The following is a 16,135-nucleotide window of genomic DNA, read 5'->3' as shown; positions in this document are numbered from 1 at the left end:
CTGGGAGAGGGCTGTCTCTCAGAAAGGGCCGAGTGGGAGGGTCTGAGGTCCTCAGGTGTGCTTTGGGTGCGACTCAGAGAGGAGGCAGATGGCAGAGGGAACGGAAGACCAACCTCTTGGAGGTCATGGATGCGTTTTCTCTCTCGCAGACTTGAACTCCAGTCTGCACTCCCGGGCACGGCTGTTTTCTTCTCTGCCGTGGTGCCCTCTCCACGTGAGGCTTTGCATGTAGCTCGGCGGATGCTTGTGAGGGAACAGAATGCGAGCAAGGGAATGGCTGGAGGGTGCACAGAGCTCCTCTGACATCCCCTGGCCTCTGTCCTCCAGCACCGTGATGGCGACACCACCTCTGGCCTCTTCCCCTTTCTAAGTCCTGTCTCCCCATCATTCAGCCTCCGTGTGAGCCAGGCTTTGTGCCCTCTTGAAGTGAAGAGAAGTGAAGTGAAGTCGCTCAGTCATGTCCAACTCTGTGACTCCATGGACTATAGCCCACCAGGCTCCTCCGTCTATGGGATTCTCCAGACAAGAACACTGAAGTGGGTTGCCATTTCTTTCTCCAGGGGATCTTCCCGACCCAGGGATCGAACCTGGGTCTCCCACATCACAGGCAGAGCCACCAGGCTTTACCCTCTGAGCCACCTTTCAGGCTATGCCCTCTGGAGTTTCAACATATTGTAATATTCTCCTACATTCCTCCTTCGGAAGGCAATCTCTCTAGGCAATCTCTCTCCCAGGCAGTCTGTTCCGGCCGGCTTAAAGTCCTTGCCTGACTCTGCCGGGTTCAACCTGACCGTGTACGCAAGGCTCAGTCTAGACTGGCCCTCGTCACCCTCTTACGCTCGCGCTCCATCATCTGGAAGGACTTGCATCACCAGTCACACGTAGGTGTCACCCCCCAGGGTCCCGCCTGTGTGTGTTGCCCACCTCCTGCCCAAATGCCCTTCCTTCTCTCTGGCTGGCAAACCTGTGCTCATCCCCGGACTCAGCTCTTCCCGGAGTCGCCCCAAGACTGACCTGAGTCAGAACCTCCCCTCCCATCTCGTTTCCTTCAGAGCTGCCCTCTTGCCTAAATCCCTGCTGAGGCAAGGGTCACACGGCCTTGTTTACCTGCACTCTCCTCCCTACCTGCGAGTTTCTGCAGGTCAGGGACTCTGTGGCTTTCACTTTCACCCTGAGCTCCAAGGGGAAATGAAATGTTTTTGCCGTGAATCCAGATTAGACTGTTTAAGAGTTGCAGGTCAAACCACGAATCTAAGAGGGAGGTTCTCTGCTTCTCACGTGGGAGGCAGAGAACAGACACGGAGTTGTTAATCAGTGGCTTAGGAGAGACCCAGCTGTCTGACCTCGGTCCTGAGACCTTCCAGACCTCTGGCCGCGTCTTCTCTTTGAGCCCAGGGGTGGCCCCGGGTGGAGGATGGGTCTCTCTCTCCGGCCGCCTGGGGGTAATGAACAGAGTTGATGGCTGCCCCTTTGGCAGACCTGCTCCCAAGAAAGTGTTCTGGGTTCTGTGGGTAGCGAGTGAGTGTGGTTGCCCCCTGCGGCAGTTGGAGCTTGCACGGAGGTGGGGAAGGCAAACAGACTCTGTGTGGCTTTGTGGGGGGAGAAACCTGGAGCCTGGTGAGAGTGCTGGGGGGTGGGGGCAGAAGGGGGAGCCATGACCCTTGGCCTTGGTGTTAGCCGAGGGAAGATCAGGCACAAACAGGGCCCCCGGGGCAGGAGAGTGTTCACGAGGAAAGAACAGAAGTGTAGGTCGTGTGCTTGGATGCTCACGGGAAGGGCTCCCTCTGACCCTGCTTGGAATAGAAGATAACCACGTGAGTTCAGGTAACACCTGGGGCAGAGAGCATGAGTGAAAGGGAAAGTCGCTCAGTCATGTCTGACTGTTTGCAACCCCGTGGACTATACATTCCATGGAATTCTTCAGGCCAGAATACTGGAGTGGGTAGCCTTTCCCTTTTTCAGAGGATCTTCCCAACCCAGGGATCTAACCCAGGTCTCCCACATTGCAGGCAGATTCTTTACCAGCTAAGCCACAAGGGAAGCCTCAGAATACTGGAGTGGGTAGCCAATCCCTTCTCCAGTGGATCTTCCAACCCAGGAATCGAACCTGGGTCTCCTGCATTGCAGGCGGATTCTTTACCAACTGAGCTATCAGAAAGGCACTAGGTAATACCCTTTCTGGATGACATCCTGGGGGCTGAAATGGAAACCTCCTCTGTGTCTCCTTGGTTCCTCCCTGGGGGCTTCCGAGGCTGCACGTGACACTTTCTGCTTTCCCACAGGACCATGCTCCATCTCTGCCGTCTTTACTGTAACCTTGAGCACGTGGTCTTTCTCCCTCTGCCTCCTCTTAGGACTTATTATATGGGAAATAAAGAAGTGACTAGAACAGTTCCTGTTGTCAAGGAGCTTCACATCTTGAGAGGAAGGGAGAGAAGCTGTGTGAAAATGATTCCTATCTCCTTGGAAAGGTACATTGCAATCGATGTACCCCTAAAGGAAGCCGGTTTAATTGTTGCTACTGGAATACAGTGAATCAAGTCAAGATCTATGACGTGCTAAGTTGGCATCTAGAAAGGAGATTTATGATCAGTGAATTCCAGTTTAAGACAGAAAACTAGAATTTGTTAAAATCTACTATGTGCCAACAACCCTAGACATGTTAGTTCGCTTAGTCCTCGTTATCACTCTGGGAGGTGCTTTGTATTTGTATTATGCTTATTTTAGAACTTTCTTTCTTTCTTTGGCTGCACAGGTCTTAGTTGTGACACATGGGATCTAGTCCCCTGACCAGGGATTGAACCCAGACCCCTGCATTGGGAGTGAGGAGTCCTAGCCACTGGGCCACCAGGGAAGTCCTTATCTTCGTTTTACAAATGAGGAAATCGAGGTTCAGAGAGGTTAGGTAACTTACCCAAGGCCACACAGCTCAAAAGGAGCATAGTCATAAATTAAGCTGCTGTTGGTCTTATTCCAAAGTACATGCTTTTTACTACTCAGCAGGCAGATTATGGGGCTTCCCTGGTGGTAAAGAGTCTGCCTGCCAGTGCAGGAGACACAAGAGACAAAGATTTGGTCCCTGGGTCGGGAAGATCCCCTGTAGAAGTACTTCCCCTCCAGTATTCTTGCCTGAGAAATCCCATGGACAGAGGAGCCTGGAGGTCTGCAGTCCGTGGCGTTGCAAAAAAAATCTTAGTGCCCAAACAACAATGAGGCAGATTATGAGCACTTTTGCATTTGAAAGATTGTTTGCAGTTGGTAAAGTCCAACTTGACTGAAGGGTTTAATATCTCACAATCAAAGGGACCTGCAGGGCCGTCTCTGAGAGTCCTGCTGGTTTTGACCTAAGTGGACAGTATGGCTTAGAACCAAAGAGCTTGCGCCCAGCACGCTCTACGTGGTGAGATCTGGGTGGGGAAGGGCTGGCTCTGAAGGGTGAGCAGCAGGCTTTATTTTTATGAGTGGAGTGACCAGTGTGCAGCAGCCAGGGATACGCAGAGCTGGGTGTTATCTCAGGAAGTGAGATCCAGCCATTCCAGGAACTAATAACTGTTGTTGACAGATAGGAGCTCTGGGTTTAATTTAAGTAGAGGTGCCTCGTTACTTGACCAATAAAAGGCAAAGTGCATGGTGCTCAGAAAGGAACAGCGGAATCACTGTGGACCCAGAGTTAAGCTGGACACAGCACTCTTCAGGGTCCCCAGTCAGTGCTGGTGAGCTTTTTTCTGTTTTAAAGGGTTTTTGATGTGGAGCTTTTTTTAAAGTCTTTATTGAATTTGTTACAGTACTGCTCCTGTTTTGTTTTGTTTTCTTGGCCCTGAGACATCTTAGCTCCCTGACCAGGGAATGAACTTGCACCCCCTGCATTAGAAGGTGAAGTCTTAACCACTGGACCATCAGGGAAGAGCTTTTTTTCTTTTTAATATTTATTTATTTAGCTTCACCAGGTCTTAGTTGTGGCACATGGGATCTTTAATGTCAGCATGTGGGATCTAGTTTCCCGACTGGGGATGGAACCCAGACTCCCTGCATTCGGAGCCAAGAATCCTAGCCACTGGACCACCAGGGAGACCCCCCTGGTGAGCTTTTAAAGTGAAATGGATTTTCTGCCACTGGGGCAAAACTTTTGATAATTCTATTCTTTAAAAAGTAAAGATAGAAAAAGGTCACTTCAAGGCAAGGCTGGTGCGAGCATATTTTTCTTTGGAAGGGCTGGAGTCTAGTTTAATCCCTGCTTTAATCTCCAGGAAAGAGCTGGTCGGGCTGTCAGAGAGGGGACACTGTCCAGACCCTGGGGGCTGGCCAGCTGGTTGGTTTGTTCTTCCTCTGAAGCTGCAGTGAGCCTGGTCAACCTCCTCCCTCCGAGAGACCTGGCTTCAGGTAGCATTCTTAAAATGCTCTTGATTTTCTCTGTCTGGCTAGAAATGTTTGTTTTTAAGTTTGGGGCTCTTCATTTGCTGAGGCTGTGTTTTCTTGTCACGGCAGCTCTCGTTTTGGTAAAATGCTACTAAGGAAGAGCCCAAGATTTCTAACCAAAAGGTTTGGCATGTTTGGACAAGTGGACACCATTAATACAAACAAAAAGAACTTGAAAAAAATGCTCCCTTTTTTGAAATCACTAAAAGCCACGATTCACTTGCTTAGGGCCCTTCTAAATCTAAAATTGTCTCAAATGTGACATTTTGGACATTCTCTTGAGCTCATCCTGCCTCAGTTTCCAAAAATATAAAATGAGAACCATGCTATGTGCATTTTTAGGGCCATGGTGATGATGAAATAAATGATAACCATAAACCAAGAGAAAGGTCTGCACCAAGTGAACCTAATAATTGATGACTGTTACTTTGATTCTTATGTAAAATGCTCTTGGGGTTTTTGTTGCATTGCTAAAGGAAATGATAAAGATGTGAATGAAGACAATAAATGCTTTTAAATCCCAGACACAATCTCTTCATGCAAAATGAAGACAATGGTACTTTGGCCACATGACTGCTGGCACGAAATAGATGCTAAACAAATGTTGGTTTTCTTATTCTTTCATTCAAATTTGGCCCCTAAATATATGTGTGTGCAAAGTCGCTTCAGTCTGACTCTGCAACCCCTTGGTCTGTAGCCTGCCAGGCTCCTCTGTCCATGGGATTCTCCAGGCAAGAATACTGAAGAGAGTTGCCATGCCCTCCTCCAGGGGATTGTCCAACTCAGGGATCGAACCCACGTCTCATATGTCTCCTGCACATGGGTTCTTTACCACTAGCGCCACCTGTGAAGCCCCATATGTATGTACGTGTATATATATATATACATATATACACATCTATTTATAAATTGCATAATGGACTCCAGTATATTCTTGTGTTATAAAATATATACTGACAAATAATATCATGATTAGAGAAAATAGATATGAACAGGGGTTTTTATATTTTCTTTTTTGTTCTCCTTGGATGTAATTCTGCGTCTGTGTGTGCATGCATGCTAAGTTGCTTCAGGCGTGCCTGACTCTTTATGACCCCATGGACTGTAGCCCTCCAGGTTCCTCTGTCCATGGGATTCTCCAGGCAAGAAAACTGTAGTGGGTTGCCATGCCCTCCTCCATGGGATCTTCCCGACCTAGGGATCAAACCCACGTCTCTTATATCTCCTGAATTGCAGGTGGATTCTTGACTGCTGAGCCACTGGGGAAGCCTGTACTGTATATGTAAACTGTATATGTAAGTATTGTAATAGGGACTTTATAAGGTCAGTCATACGATGGTTCAGTGAGTATGGGTAGAATCTTCTGTGAATGGGTGCCAAGTCTCTCCAGTCATGTCCAGCTGTTTACGACCCCATGGACTGTAGCCTGACTGGCTTTTCTGTCCATGGGATTTGCCAGGGAAGAAAACCAGAGGGATTGCCATTTCCTCCTCCAGGGGATCATCCCAACCCAGGTATCGCACCCCAGTCTTGTACATCTCCTGCATTGTTAGGCGGGTTCTTTACCAATAGCGCCACCTGGGAAGTCTCCTATGAGTAATTGCAGGAAGGCAATGGCACCGCACTCCAGTACTCTTGCCTGGAAAATCCCATGGATGGAGGAGCCTGGAAGGCTGCAGTCCATGGGGTCGCTAAGTCGGACATGACTGAGCAACTTCACTTTCACTTTTCACTTTCATGCATTGGAGAAGGAAATGGCAACCCACTCCAGTGTTCTTGCCTGGAGGATCCCAGGGATGGGGGAGCCTGGTGGGCTGCCATCTATGGGGTCACACAGAGTCGGACACGACTGAAGTGACTTGGCAATAGCAATGGGCTCCCAGAGCACCAACAAGAACGTTTAGCACAAGAGGATGTCTGGTTTTGGGTGTGTGTGTCTGCTTAGTCTGGTGAGGCCAACTTTCCAGTGCTGTCCTCTGAAAGTTTGGAAGAATGCTGTAGCTTTCTGTAAAACTGGGAAATGCCTTGTCACCACTGGCGAAAACCACTAGCAGGTAATGGTAATACAGATTTATAACCCTTCAGCTGAGGATGTCTGAGATTTTCAATTCTGCCAGTTTAAACTTATTAACACCTTGTTTCATGGAAGATTCTTCAAGATGGGCTTTTAATTCCAGACCAGGCACGAGCTATGTGACATTAGACAGCTGTCCCAACTTCTCTGAGCCTTAGTTTCTTCATCTATAAAGTTAGGATACAGACAGGGAGAGAAATAATGATCTGATAGGACTGTTGCTAAGATTAAAATCACTGATGCTTACAGTGGTGCTTAGCAGGGTGGCTTGCCTTTGCCGGAGGTCTGTAGTTCACCTGATCTTCAATTGCTCTTCTACTTAGATTCTGTGGGACATCTGCCATCAGTTTTTATGACTGCATTTTATTTATTAAAAGTAATCTTCAATTTTTAATAAAAGTAAACATGCTCTCAGTCCAAAAAATTAAATGTTATAAACTTTAAAATGAAAAGTAGGACTTCCCTGGTGGTCCAGTGGGGGAGGACTCTGCTTCTATTGCAGGGGACACAGGTTCAATCTCTGGCCGGGGAAGTCAGGGCCCACATGCTGCTCGGTGTATAATGTCTGTACTTCTTAGTGCATATACAAGTTATGTTAATACTATATTAATGTGCAATAGAACTGTCTAAAAAATGTATGTACCCCAATTAAAAAATACTTTACTGCTAAAAAAAGTATTAACCATATGTCAGCCTTCAGTGAGTTAGAATCTTATTGCTGGTGGAGGGTTGGAAATATTGTGAGAATTACCAAAAATGTAACCGAGACAGGAAGTGAGCAAAGCCTGTTTTTTGTTTTTATTTTTTTATTGATGTATAATAAATCTACGTGGTTATGTTAGTTTCAAGTGTACAGCAAAGTAATTCCGTGATATGCTTATTTATATATATATATTCTTTTTCAGATTCCTTTCCATCCTAGGTTATTACGAGATATTGAGGAGAGTTACCTGTGCTATGTACTAGGCCCTTGTTGTTTATCTAGTTTATATACAGTAATATATTTATGTTAATTGCCACTCCTAATTTAACTCCACCAGGCCTCCTGCCTCCAGGTAGTCCCTCCAGTTTTATTCCAAACATCTCTGTCCACCTGACCTGCTTAAAACATGACCTTTATCATTATAAATCCCTCATTCTGAAGCCTCAGGGTTGTCACCTACTAAAGCAGTGGGCTTCTGTGGTGGCTTAGCAGTAAAGAACTCACCTGCCAATGCAGGAGACCCAGATTCAATCCCTGGGTCAGAAAGATCCCCTGAGAAGGATATGGCAACCCACTCCAGTATCCTTGCCTAGAGACTCCCATGGACAGGGGGGAGTCTGACAGGCTGTGGTCCATGCAGTTGCAAAAGAGTTGGACATGACTCAGCCACTAAATAACCACAGTAACGACAAAGCAGCGTCTAATTTTTACTCTCACTTTTGTTTTTCTCCACCATAGTTCCATCTTCACTACTTGTCGAAAGCCCTCATTTTCTTTTTCTAGAGCATGCCTGTATTTGTGGAGCTTTCTTGACTTTGTACCCTCCTGTTTCTTTCTCAATTGCTGGTCTCAATTTTTGGCCAAAAATACCCTACTTCTTCTTTTGGCCTATTTTGGGTACCAGCCCCTTTGAACCACTGAAGTTCTCATTGATTCCCCTGAAGACCTCCGCTCCCCCGCCTTACGTTGTAGAAATTATGGACTATAGTACTTTTTGTCACTTGTCATTTATGATATGATCTGACATTCTTTTAATTTATTTGGCTCCATCTGATCTTAGTTGTGACATGCAGGATCTTTGGTTGAGGCCTGTGGGATCTTGTTCCTGGACCAGGAATTGATCCCGGGCCTCCTTGCATTGGGAATGCGAAGTCTTAGCCACTGGACTCCCAGGGAAGTCCTGATCTGAAATTCCAGTCTTTTCACATGCCTGTTCCATTTAGCTAAAAGTGAATGATCCTGCCCTGACTACCAAGTGCTCTGCTAGGCACCTTCATTTTCTGTCTCTTATATACCCCATGACCAGGTGGTCCTTCAGAGTACCCATTTTACAGATGAGAATAGTGAGGCCTAGTGACTCGCTTTCTCTCTCTCCATCTCACATCAGGCATCTGTGCATTAAGGTGAAGGCCATGGTGACGGGCACTGCTTCGGATTCTATGGTTGAAGAGCATTGCCCACCAGTGTTGGGAAGGGCTGGGCCAGGCCTTGGAAGGCAGGCAGCGGAGGGGTGGGGGGAAAGGAACCCCCTTGGTTTGCAGACTGGAGTCACTGCAGCAAGACAATATTGCAGAGGCAGTGCCCAGGGAGCAGCAGTCAGAGCCTAGCCCTGGAGGTCACAGGTGCTGACCTGGATCCACAAAGCATGGAGGAGGGGTTCAGCTTTGGGGTTTGGCGCTGAGCGAGGCTTTTCTCTCTCCTGACTTCTGACTCCCCCATCTGATGGTTGGGGGCTCCTCGCAGGCCAGCGAGCCCCAGCAGGGCCGGCATCTCAGCCTACTCTGCCTCTGATCCCAGGCTCTGCCCCCGGTGGGTGGTCTTGTGTGTGAGCTGGAGCACTGCTGGGGTGGGTGACAGCAAGGGCCACGACGTTGTCAGATGGTTCTCATACTCTTCCTCCATCCTCAGTTCCCAGCACTTTCTTCGTCTTTCAAATGCCTCATTGGATTGGGAGTGGGGTCAGTTTCTCTCTCCCTCTGTGCTTCTAGACTTTAAAGCTTTGGTGTGTGCTTAGGGTTGTAAAATGAAATTTCCACTTTTTTGAGTGTGAGCACTCTTTCATGTTTTGTCCCTTTTGTGTTTCTGCCTCCCTCCCCAACCCCTCCTCCACCCTCAAGTCTGTTTTCTTTCCACAAGACTTCTTGCAGGTTGTTTATCATCTCCGAGGCTAAGATTCGGAACCCCATTTTTAAACTGGGCTTCATAATATCGCCCATGCGTGTTGAGCAACAGAACAAGCCTGGTGCCTGGCACTCGGAAGCCGGACAGTGTTCATTTTCTTTCTTCCTCTTTACGGCTCTGTCCACACCAGGCATTGCTCTATCTTAACCCCTGGAGTCCTCCAGGCTCAAGGTACTGATTGGGCATCTGGTGCACAGGACCTTGGGAAGGAAGAGATGTTCTGGATGCCCTGAGCGTTTCTTTCAACCCTCGCGCATGCTTCTGCAGGGGCTCCTCGTAAATTGGGCCGGACTTTAAGCTGCTTTCTGTGCGTTAAGCTCTTTAGACAAAGATCTATAGAAACAGGAGCCGTTCGTGATGTTAATTGGCGGCAGCTTTCCATGGACCACCCCGAATGGAAATGCAGGCAAGGGCCCCCAGATGTGGCCAGGAATCACTCTTTCTTGGGTTGAAGGATGTAGCCAGTCGAGAGGAAACGCAGACGCAGAGCCCTGGAGCCTCTTCTGACTGTTCCGGTGGCTCGGACGCTGCCCTCTGTCTTTCAGGAGCACTTTCTTTTTGCTGGGGCTAATTCCTGTAGCAACCCCTCCCACCAGCTCATTTCCCCAGGCTGTAAGCTGGGGCTGACCGAGGAGGTGTGGCGGAGCGGGGCGGGGAACCTGTGCTCAGGAGTTATTGCCGTGAGCAGGAAGTGTTGTTTCCATTTACTGTTAGTTGGAAGAAGGAAGGCTGGACCTTTCTTCCAACAGAAGCAGAAATCAGCCTGAGGACTGATTTTACCCTCATGAGGGGAACCAGAACTCCTTAGGGCACCAGTGGTCCCGTCTTGAAATTGCTCAGCCGCCTATAGCACAAGGACTCGGAGAATCTCCTACCTACATCTTAAATCAACGTGATCTGTGAGGTGGTGTCTGGCATGTGAAGCTAGTCTCACAACTAGTGTGGCTGGCTGTGTGTCACTGTAATGAAGCAGGAAGCCCGTGTCCTGAGGTCACGTTGGGGCTGGCATCTTCTGCCATTTTTTCGGCCGCACCAAGCAGCTTGCAGGATCTTAGTTCCCTGACCAGGGATCGAACCCGTGTCCCCTGCTGTGGAAGCACAGAGTCCTAATCGTTGGACTCCCAGAAAATTCCCCATCTTGTGCTATTTAAAGTCAAATATCACTTTAAGAATCAACGGGCACACGAAATAGACAAGAGCATAGAAAAGCTGAATAATCTGTTTTCATCCCTTTAAGAGTTTATCTTTTCTTATATGATAGCAGATTTGTAAAAATCCATCCAGCATCTGTCTAAAAGAAACCCTTAACAAATTTCAAAAGTAGTTTTTAAAGGCCATGGTTGTGATTATTCAATGAAAATTAGAAATACATAATATAAGGCTAATCCTTCTTCCTCTCAAATTTTGACTGTTTAGAAATTAAACCTACATTTCTGGATAACTACTGGGTCAAAAAAGGAATCAAAAGGGAGATCATAAACTATCCAAAAAGAAATGAAAGGGGACCTCTTTACACTAAACCTAGGCCTCACAGCATAAGAAGCACTTGGGAAAACGTATAGCCTTAAATATCTTCACTATCAAAGCAGTCATATGGAAAATAAACATGAGGATAAAGTAGTCATTTTAGGAAGTTTGGTGAAAAGTATAACACGTTAAACTAAAAGGAAACAGGGCGATCTAAACAAAAAACTAAGTGAAATAGAAAATAATCAGAACACATTAGAAAGGAATATACATTTAAATGGCAGTTCTTGGCCAGGACTAAAATAGAGATTTAACCATATGTCTGATCCCAGAGAAATGTCTACGCGAGTATCTGAACCTTCCCTCAAGGGAATGCGATGCAACCATTAAAATGGTTCTGACAGCCTTTGTAGGAGGATTGGGGGAAATGTTTATGTCAAATGAGAAGGGCAGAATCAAAAAGTTTATCATAGAGTAATAGAGCCATGTGGATACAGCCTTCCATATCCCTCCTATTTCCCGGGGAATTAAGTCTGCAAAGAGTACATCAGAGTATCAGAGAGAATGGAGTACTGACAAGTGCTCAACGCAGAGGCAGGGTGCAGACATTGTCTGATGGAAGGAAGGACCACATACTATATGATTCTATTAACCTGTGTCTACAGACATTAGGTGGCTGGCTAGGGCTGGAGGATCGGGGACTTGGGGGTGACAGCTAAAGGGTATGAGGTTTCTTTTGGGGATAAGGACAGTGTTCTAACATCAGTTGTGTGATGCTTGTACCACATGTGAGTATACTAAAAACCATTTATTTGCACCCTTAAAAAATTGAAGTATAATTTATTTACAGTGTTGTGTTAGTTTCTGGTGTATAGCAAAGTGATTCAGTTATACATATATATGTTCTTTTTCATATTCTTTTCCATTATAGTTCATTACAAGATATTGTTATATATAGTTCCTGGTAGGAACTTTATTGGAGAAGGCAATGGCAACCCACTCCAGTACTCTTGCCTGGAAACTCACATGGATGGAGGAGCCTGATAGGCTGCAGTCCATGGGGTCGCACAGAGTCGGACACGACTGAAGCGACTTAGCAGCAGCAGGAGCTTTATGGTAGGACCTTATTGTTTATCTGTTTTATGTGTAGCCGGTGAATGGGATGGTAAGTAATTTAGATCTTAAGCTGCTACAAAAAAAAAAAAATCACATTGATTATCTTGGGGCATGGACGCAATGATTTTCCTCCTGGTTTTCCACCCTCTAATTCTCAGATTTCCAGATGTAATTCTGTATTATTTGTCTAATGGAAACCACGATAAAGTAATAAACACGTAAAGCAAGAATGTTCCTAATTGGCCTTTTAGCAGAGGAGGCAGTGATGGGCAATCTGCTAACCTTCCTCCTGGGAAGGTGAGCGGCAGCTGGGTCCAGTAATCCTGAAATCGGGGACCGGTTGTCATGGATCGCTGCGTTGTCGGCTGCCGTCACACACAGAAAGTGGCGCAGGGCTATTCTTCTGCAAGTCAAGGAGAAGAAAACTTTGTTTTTGTCTGGGGTCTCTCAAAAGCAGGATCACCTCTCAGGGAGAAGCTGGGGGCGTTGCTGTGAAACCTGTGGACGACTGAGAGCCAGTTTCTAGTAAAATCTCCTAAGAGGTGTCAGACTCTGCTGAGTGCTAAATTAGGGAAAGCTGTTACTTACATAACTTCCTGTAATTGCTCCACAGGAGCAGTCCCTGAAAGCCACCCGCTCCTCCTCTTGGCTGAGTGGGGGATACGGGCCCTCCCTTCCTGGCAGCCTGGATCTCTTCTACCTTTGGGCTTCATGCTCGAGGGTCAGGCTTTTTAACTGCAGCTGAAATGCCATTTTAAACAGAAGACTCCTCTGTCTCTTTTATAGATGGGAAACTCATACGCTGGACAGCTGAAGACCACGCGGTTCGAGGAGGTCCTGCACAACTCCATCGAGGCCTCCCTGCGCTCCAACAGCCTGGTACCCAGGCCCATCTTCTCGCAATTATACCTGGAAGCAGAGCAGCAGCTTTCTGCTCTTGAAGGTAGGAGATGTTTCTGTGCCCTTCACTACCGTGTGTGGGAATGTTCAAGATGGGACTTGAAACTCTTTCCTCTTCCACTTGGTATAGCAACCAAGTGGGTCTGGCAGAATGGAATTATTAGGAAACAGAAAGTTGCATGTGTGTCCTTACTTGGCTAAAACTCAAATTTAAGTCTCAGCCATAAAGTTGCAAGGAATGAGATAATTCACTGGACTAGTAGGAGAAAGAAAGGCCGGTGTTAACTTGTTCTCAATTGGTCGTTACTTAAACTCATGAAAAGTTTTCATGGTCTGACTTGGATAAGTAAGACATTTTAACATATTTTTGACCCTCAGTTATATATATAATTTTTTCCTCTGTGATTTGTGGCCCTATCTTTGCAAAGGAGTGTAAGTACTTTTCCATGTGATAGCAGTAATGAAAGTCCTCTAGAAACTGTTAAAAGCCAAGAATAAACCGTTACGAGTTTGGTGTGTGCCAGCAATAAATTATCTTTGGGCATGGGGATAAGTTTGGGGTTTACTTAATTATCCAGAGAATAAACTGATGGTATTTTTCAGTCTTCAGTTTGTTTTTTTTATAGTCACATATCTTCATGTCCAAAGTTGCCCCACCCCCTTATTTATTGCTGAAGAAGTTGTTTTTGTCACTTGTCTTCCACTTGAAGTTACCTGCAGACTTCGCTTAGCTTGCTCTGGGTCTGAGAGAAAGTAGATTGTGGTCAAAAGCAGGAGTCAGGAAACCCAAGGGTTCTCTGGCATTCACATCCAAGTACCAATGATTTCTGGCCCAGGAAGTTTTACTGTGTCACCGGGGGGCATTTGAGGAATAACTGGGGCATCTTTTACAGTCCATGTTTTCGACTAGCTGAAAGACTTGTGAAATATGTGTTAAATGATCATTGTTAACTTCTTACAGTATCGAAAGGCTTAGCTGCTAATGGTAAATGAACAGTAGTACTCATGATAAGTACTCATGGTCAGCCCTTCTCGTTTATGATATGAAAACCAGCTCAGGCCCTCTCTATCATTTTCCCATTTGTCTGGCAAACAACATAGAGAGACCCTCCTGGATTTTGTTTCTCTAGCGCTGGGAAGAGTGGGGAGGGGAGTTGGCGAAAAGGAGGAGATGGTCGATTTGCTAAATGTCCCTATCAATCGAGCACTCAGCTTGAGCCCCTGGTTTCAGCATCATAGAACGTGGTGCAGAGGGTTTGTTTGGTCTGTCTGTCTCTCTGTCAGGATCTCTTATCTTATTGCTGTCCTTCCTCAGACAGTAACATTAAGGATGCTTTTTATGACCAGGGCGCTGGTATCCCAAACACCCCTAGATCTGTTAACATTTTCTCTATTTGCAAGGGCAGTTCAGAGGAGCCCTGTTACTTTGTTCTCCAAATTAGGCGTATGACCTTTCCTAACAGGGAAGAAACCTTTTTATGTATTTTTTTTTTTTTTTAAAGGAAGGCCAAGCAAACCAAACAAATGTACCCTTCAAATTTGGGATAAGTGTTTATTAAACAAGATACAGGTAAATTCCTGTCATCCCACCCACTCAGAATGTCACACAGTTTCTTCTTACGTAAAGAAAACAAAATTTATTCTGAAGCATCAATACTTTCATACACCATGGGGTGAAGTGATGTCATGACATCTCTAGATTCCCATGGTTGAGTTTTAAGATCCTAAGCTCCCAATACAGTTGGTTTTATCTAAGGCCATTTTAAAGCCCTCATTCTGCCGGAAGACTTTGGTAAACAGTCTGGTTTAGTCTGGCCCTGGTTAGGAAGTCTCCTCAGGCTTGCTGCTGGCTGACAGATTCCATCAAAGACTCTGGAATGTCTGATGTAGACCTTTGACCTTTAATCCCACTTTCTTAGCGGAAAGCAGATTCTTGGCAGCCACTGGATTTTGAGCCCTTTCTTTGACTTTCAGAGGCTTAAGACCCTCCTCTTTCATTCTTTCCGAGAGTCTGCATTCCTGCTCTTTTTGGTTGAACAGAATAAACGTGCAGACATTCCTGTGCATGCCCTCCGAGCTCCGAAAGCCTGGCTTTCTTTCCCCTTTTCACTCTAATTGTTGGCTCTTTGCTGTCCCCCTGCTGAGCCCTTGGAGGTGAGACCCTGGTTCACAGACTAATCTTGATTTTGCAGAGCCTTCCAAGCCACCCACTCCGTAGGCGGCTAAAGGGTGGTTTGAGCCCCCGTGGGGACTGTGCTGCATGGGTGGCACTTGGGGTCTGGGCGTGACTGTATACCTTCTGCTAAAACCAACCACGCCTGCATTTAGTGGCAGGAAGGAAGCGTCTGAAAGAGGCTCTGGTGTTTATCCCTTCAACTCCCTTTGTGTTCTTCCTGGGTAATCTTTTTACAGTCTCCCCACCACCTCTGTATCCTCCAGTCCTAGAGGGAGGGAGACACCAGGAATTCTTGCTTACTTCCTGCTGTGACCTTCCCAAGGTCATGGGCCTGGGCTGGCCCGAAATGTTCAGTTTCTTCTGCCTCTTGTCCTTCCAGCACCTTTAAAATAGGGCTTCCCTGGTGGCTCAGATGGTAAAGAATCTGCCTGCAATGCAGGAGACCCAGGTTTGATCCCTGGGTCAGGAAGATCCCCTGGAGAAGGGAATGACTACCTACTCCAGTATTCTTGTCTAGAGAATCCCATGGACAGAAGAGCCTGGCGGGCTACAGTCTGTGGGGTCACAACGAGTTGGACATGTCTGCGCGACTAACACCTTTAAAATGGTGACCACCCTGAGGTTACGCTCCCAGTGCGCTGTACTGATTAAATCACCCTTGGAATGTTCTGTGCAATGCTGAGGGCCGTATTTCCCCACAGAGACTGTCACAGCTCAAGGTGACCTTCTATAACCACCCATCTTAAAGAGGCAGGATTTGATGCACAGAGAGGTTAAGTAACTTTCCTGGGGCCACACAGACAATGGCAGATCCAGGGACTAAACTGGAGTTCCCAGATTCCTAGTCCGTTTTTCTGTTGCACATGATTTCATCATTAACCGGAAAACACGTCACGCACTGAATGGGTGGGTTGAGAGCCAAGGGAGGTGAGAGTAGAAGAAATGGCAGCAAAGGGGCTGGCACGGGGGGAAGAGACACAGAAAAGAAAGACGCAGCTGTCCCCGGCCTCGGGTATCCAAGGATGCTTGTAGCAGCCCTGTTGTGTGAAGAAATCTGGGTGCTATTTATTAAATGACATTTAGTGAAGTAGTGAAGTCGCTC

General features: G+C 46.7%; 1 protein-coding gene across 1 annotated transcript in view; it reads left to right on the top strand.

Annotated features, from left to right (window-relative positions):
- Positions 1 to 16,135, top strand: part of GREB1 (growth regulating estrogen receptor binding 1) — a 127,541-nt gene that overhangs the window by 46,278 nt on the left and 65,128 nt on the right. Inside the window, exon 2 of the mRNA XM_052647845.1 lies at positions 12,744 to 12,900. Coding sequence (XP_052503805.1) covers positions 12,744 to 12,900 — 157 coding nt within the window. The remainder of the gene's footprint in view (positions 1 to 12,743; positions 12,901 to 16,135) is intronic.

Source organism: Budorcas taxicolor, chromosome 11 (assembly GCF_023091745.1).
Source record: "Budorcas taxicolor isolate Tak-1 chromosome 11, Takin1.1, whole genome shotgun sequence".
NCBI lineage: Eukaryota > Metazoa > Chordata > Mammalia > Artiodactyla > Bovidae > Budorcas > Budorcas taxicolor.
This window is presented reverse-complemented; position numbering and strand designations above follow the sequence as displayed.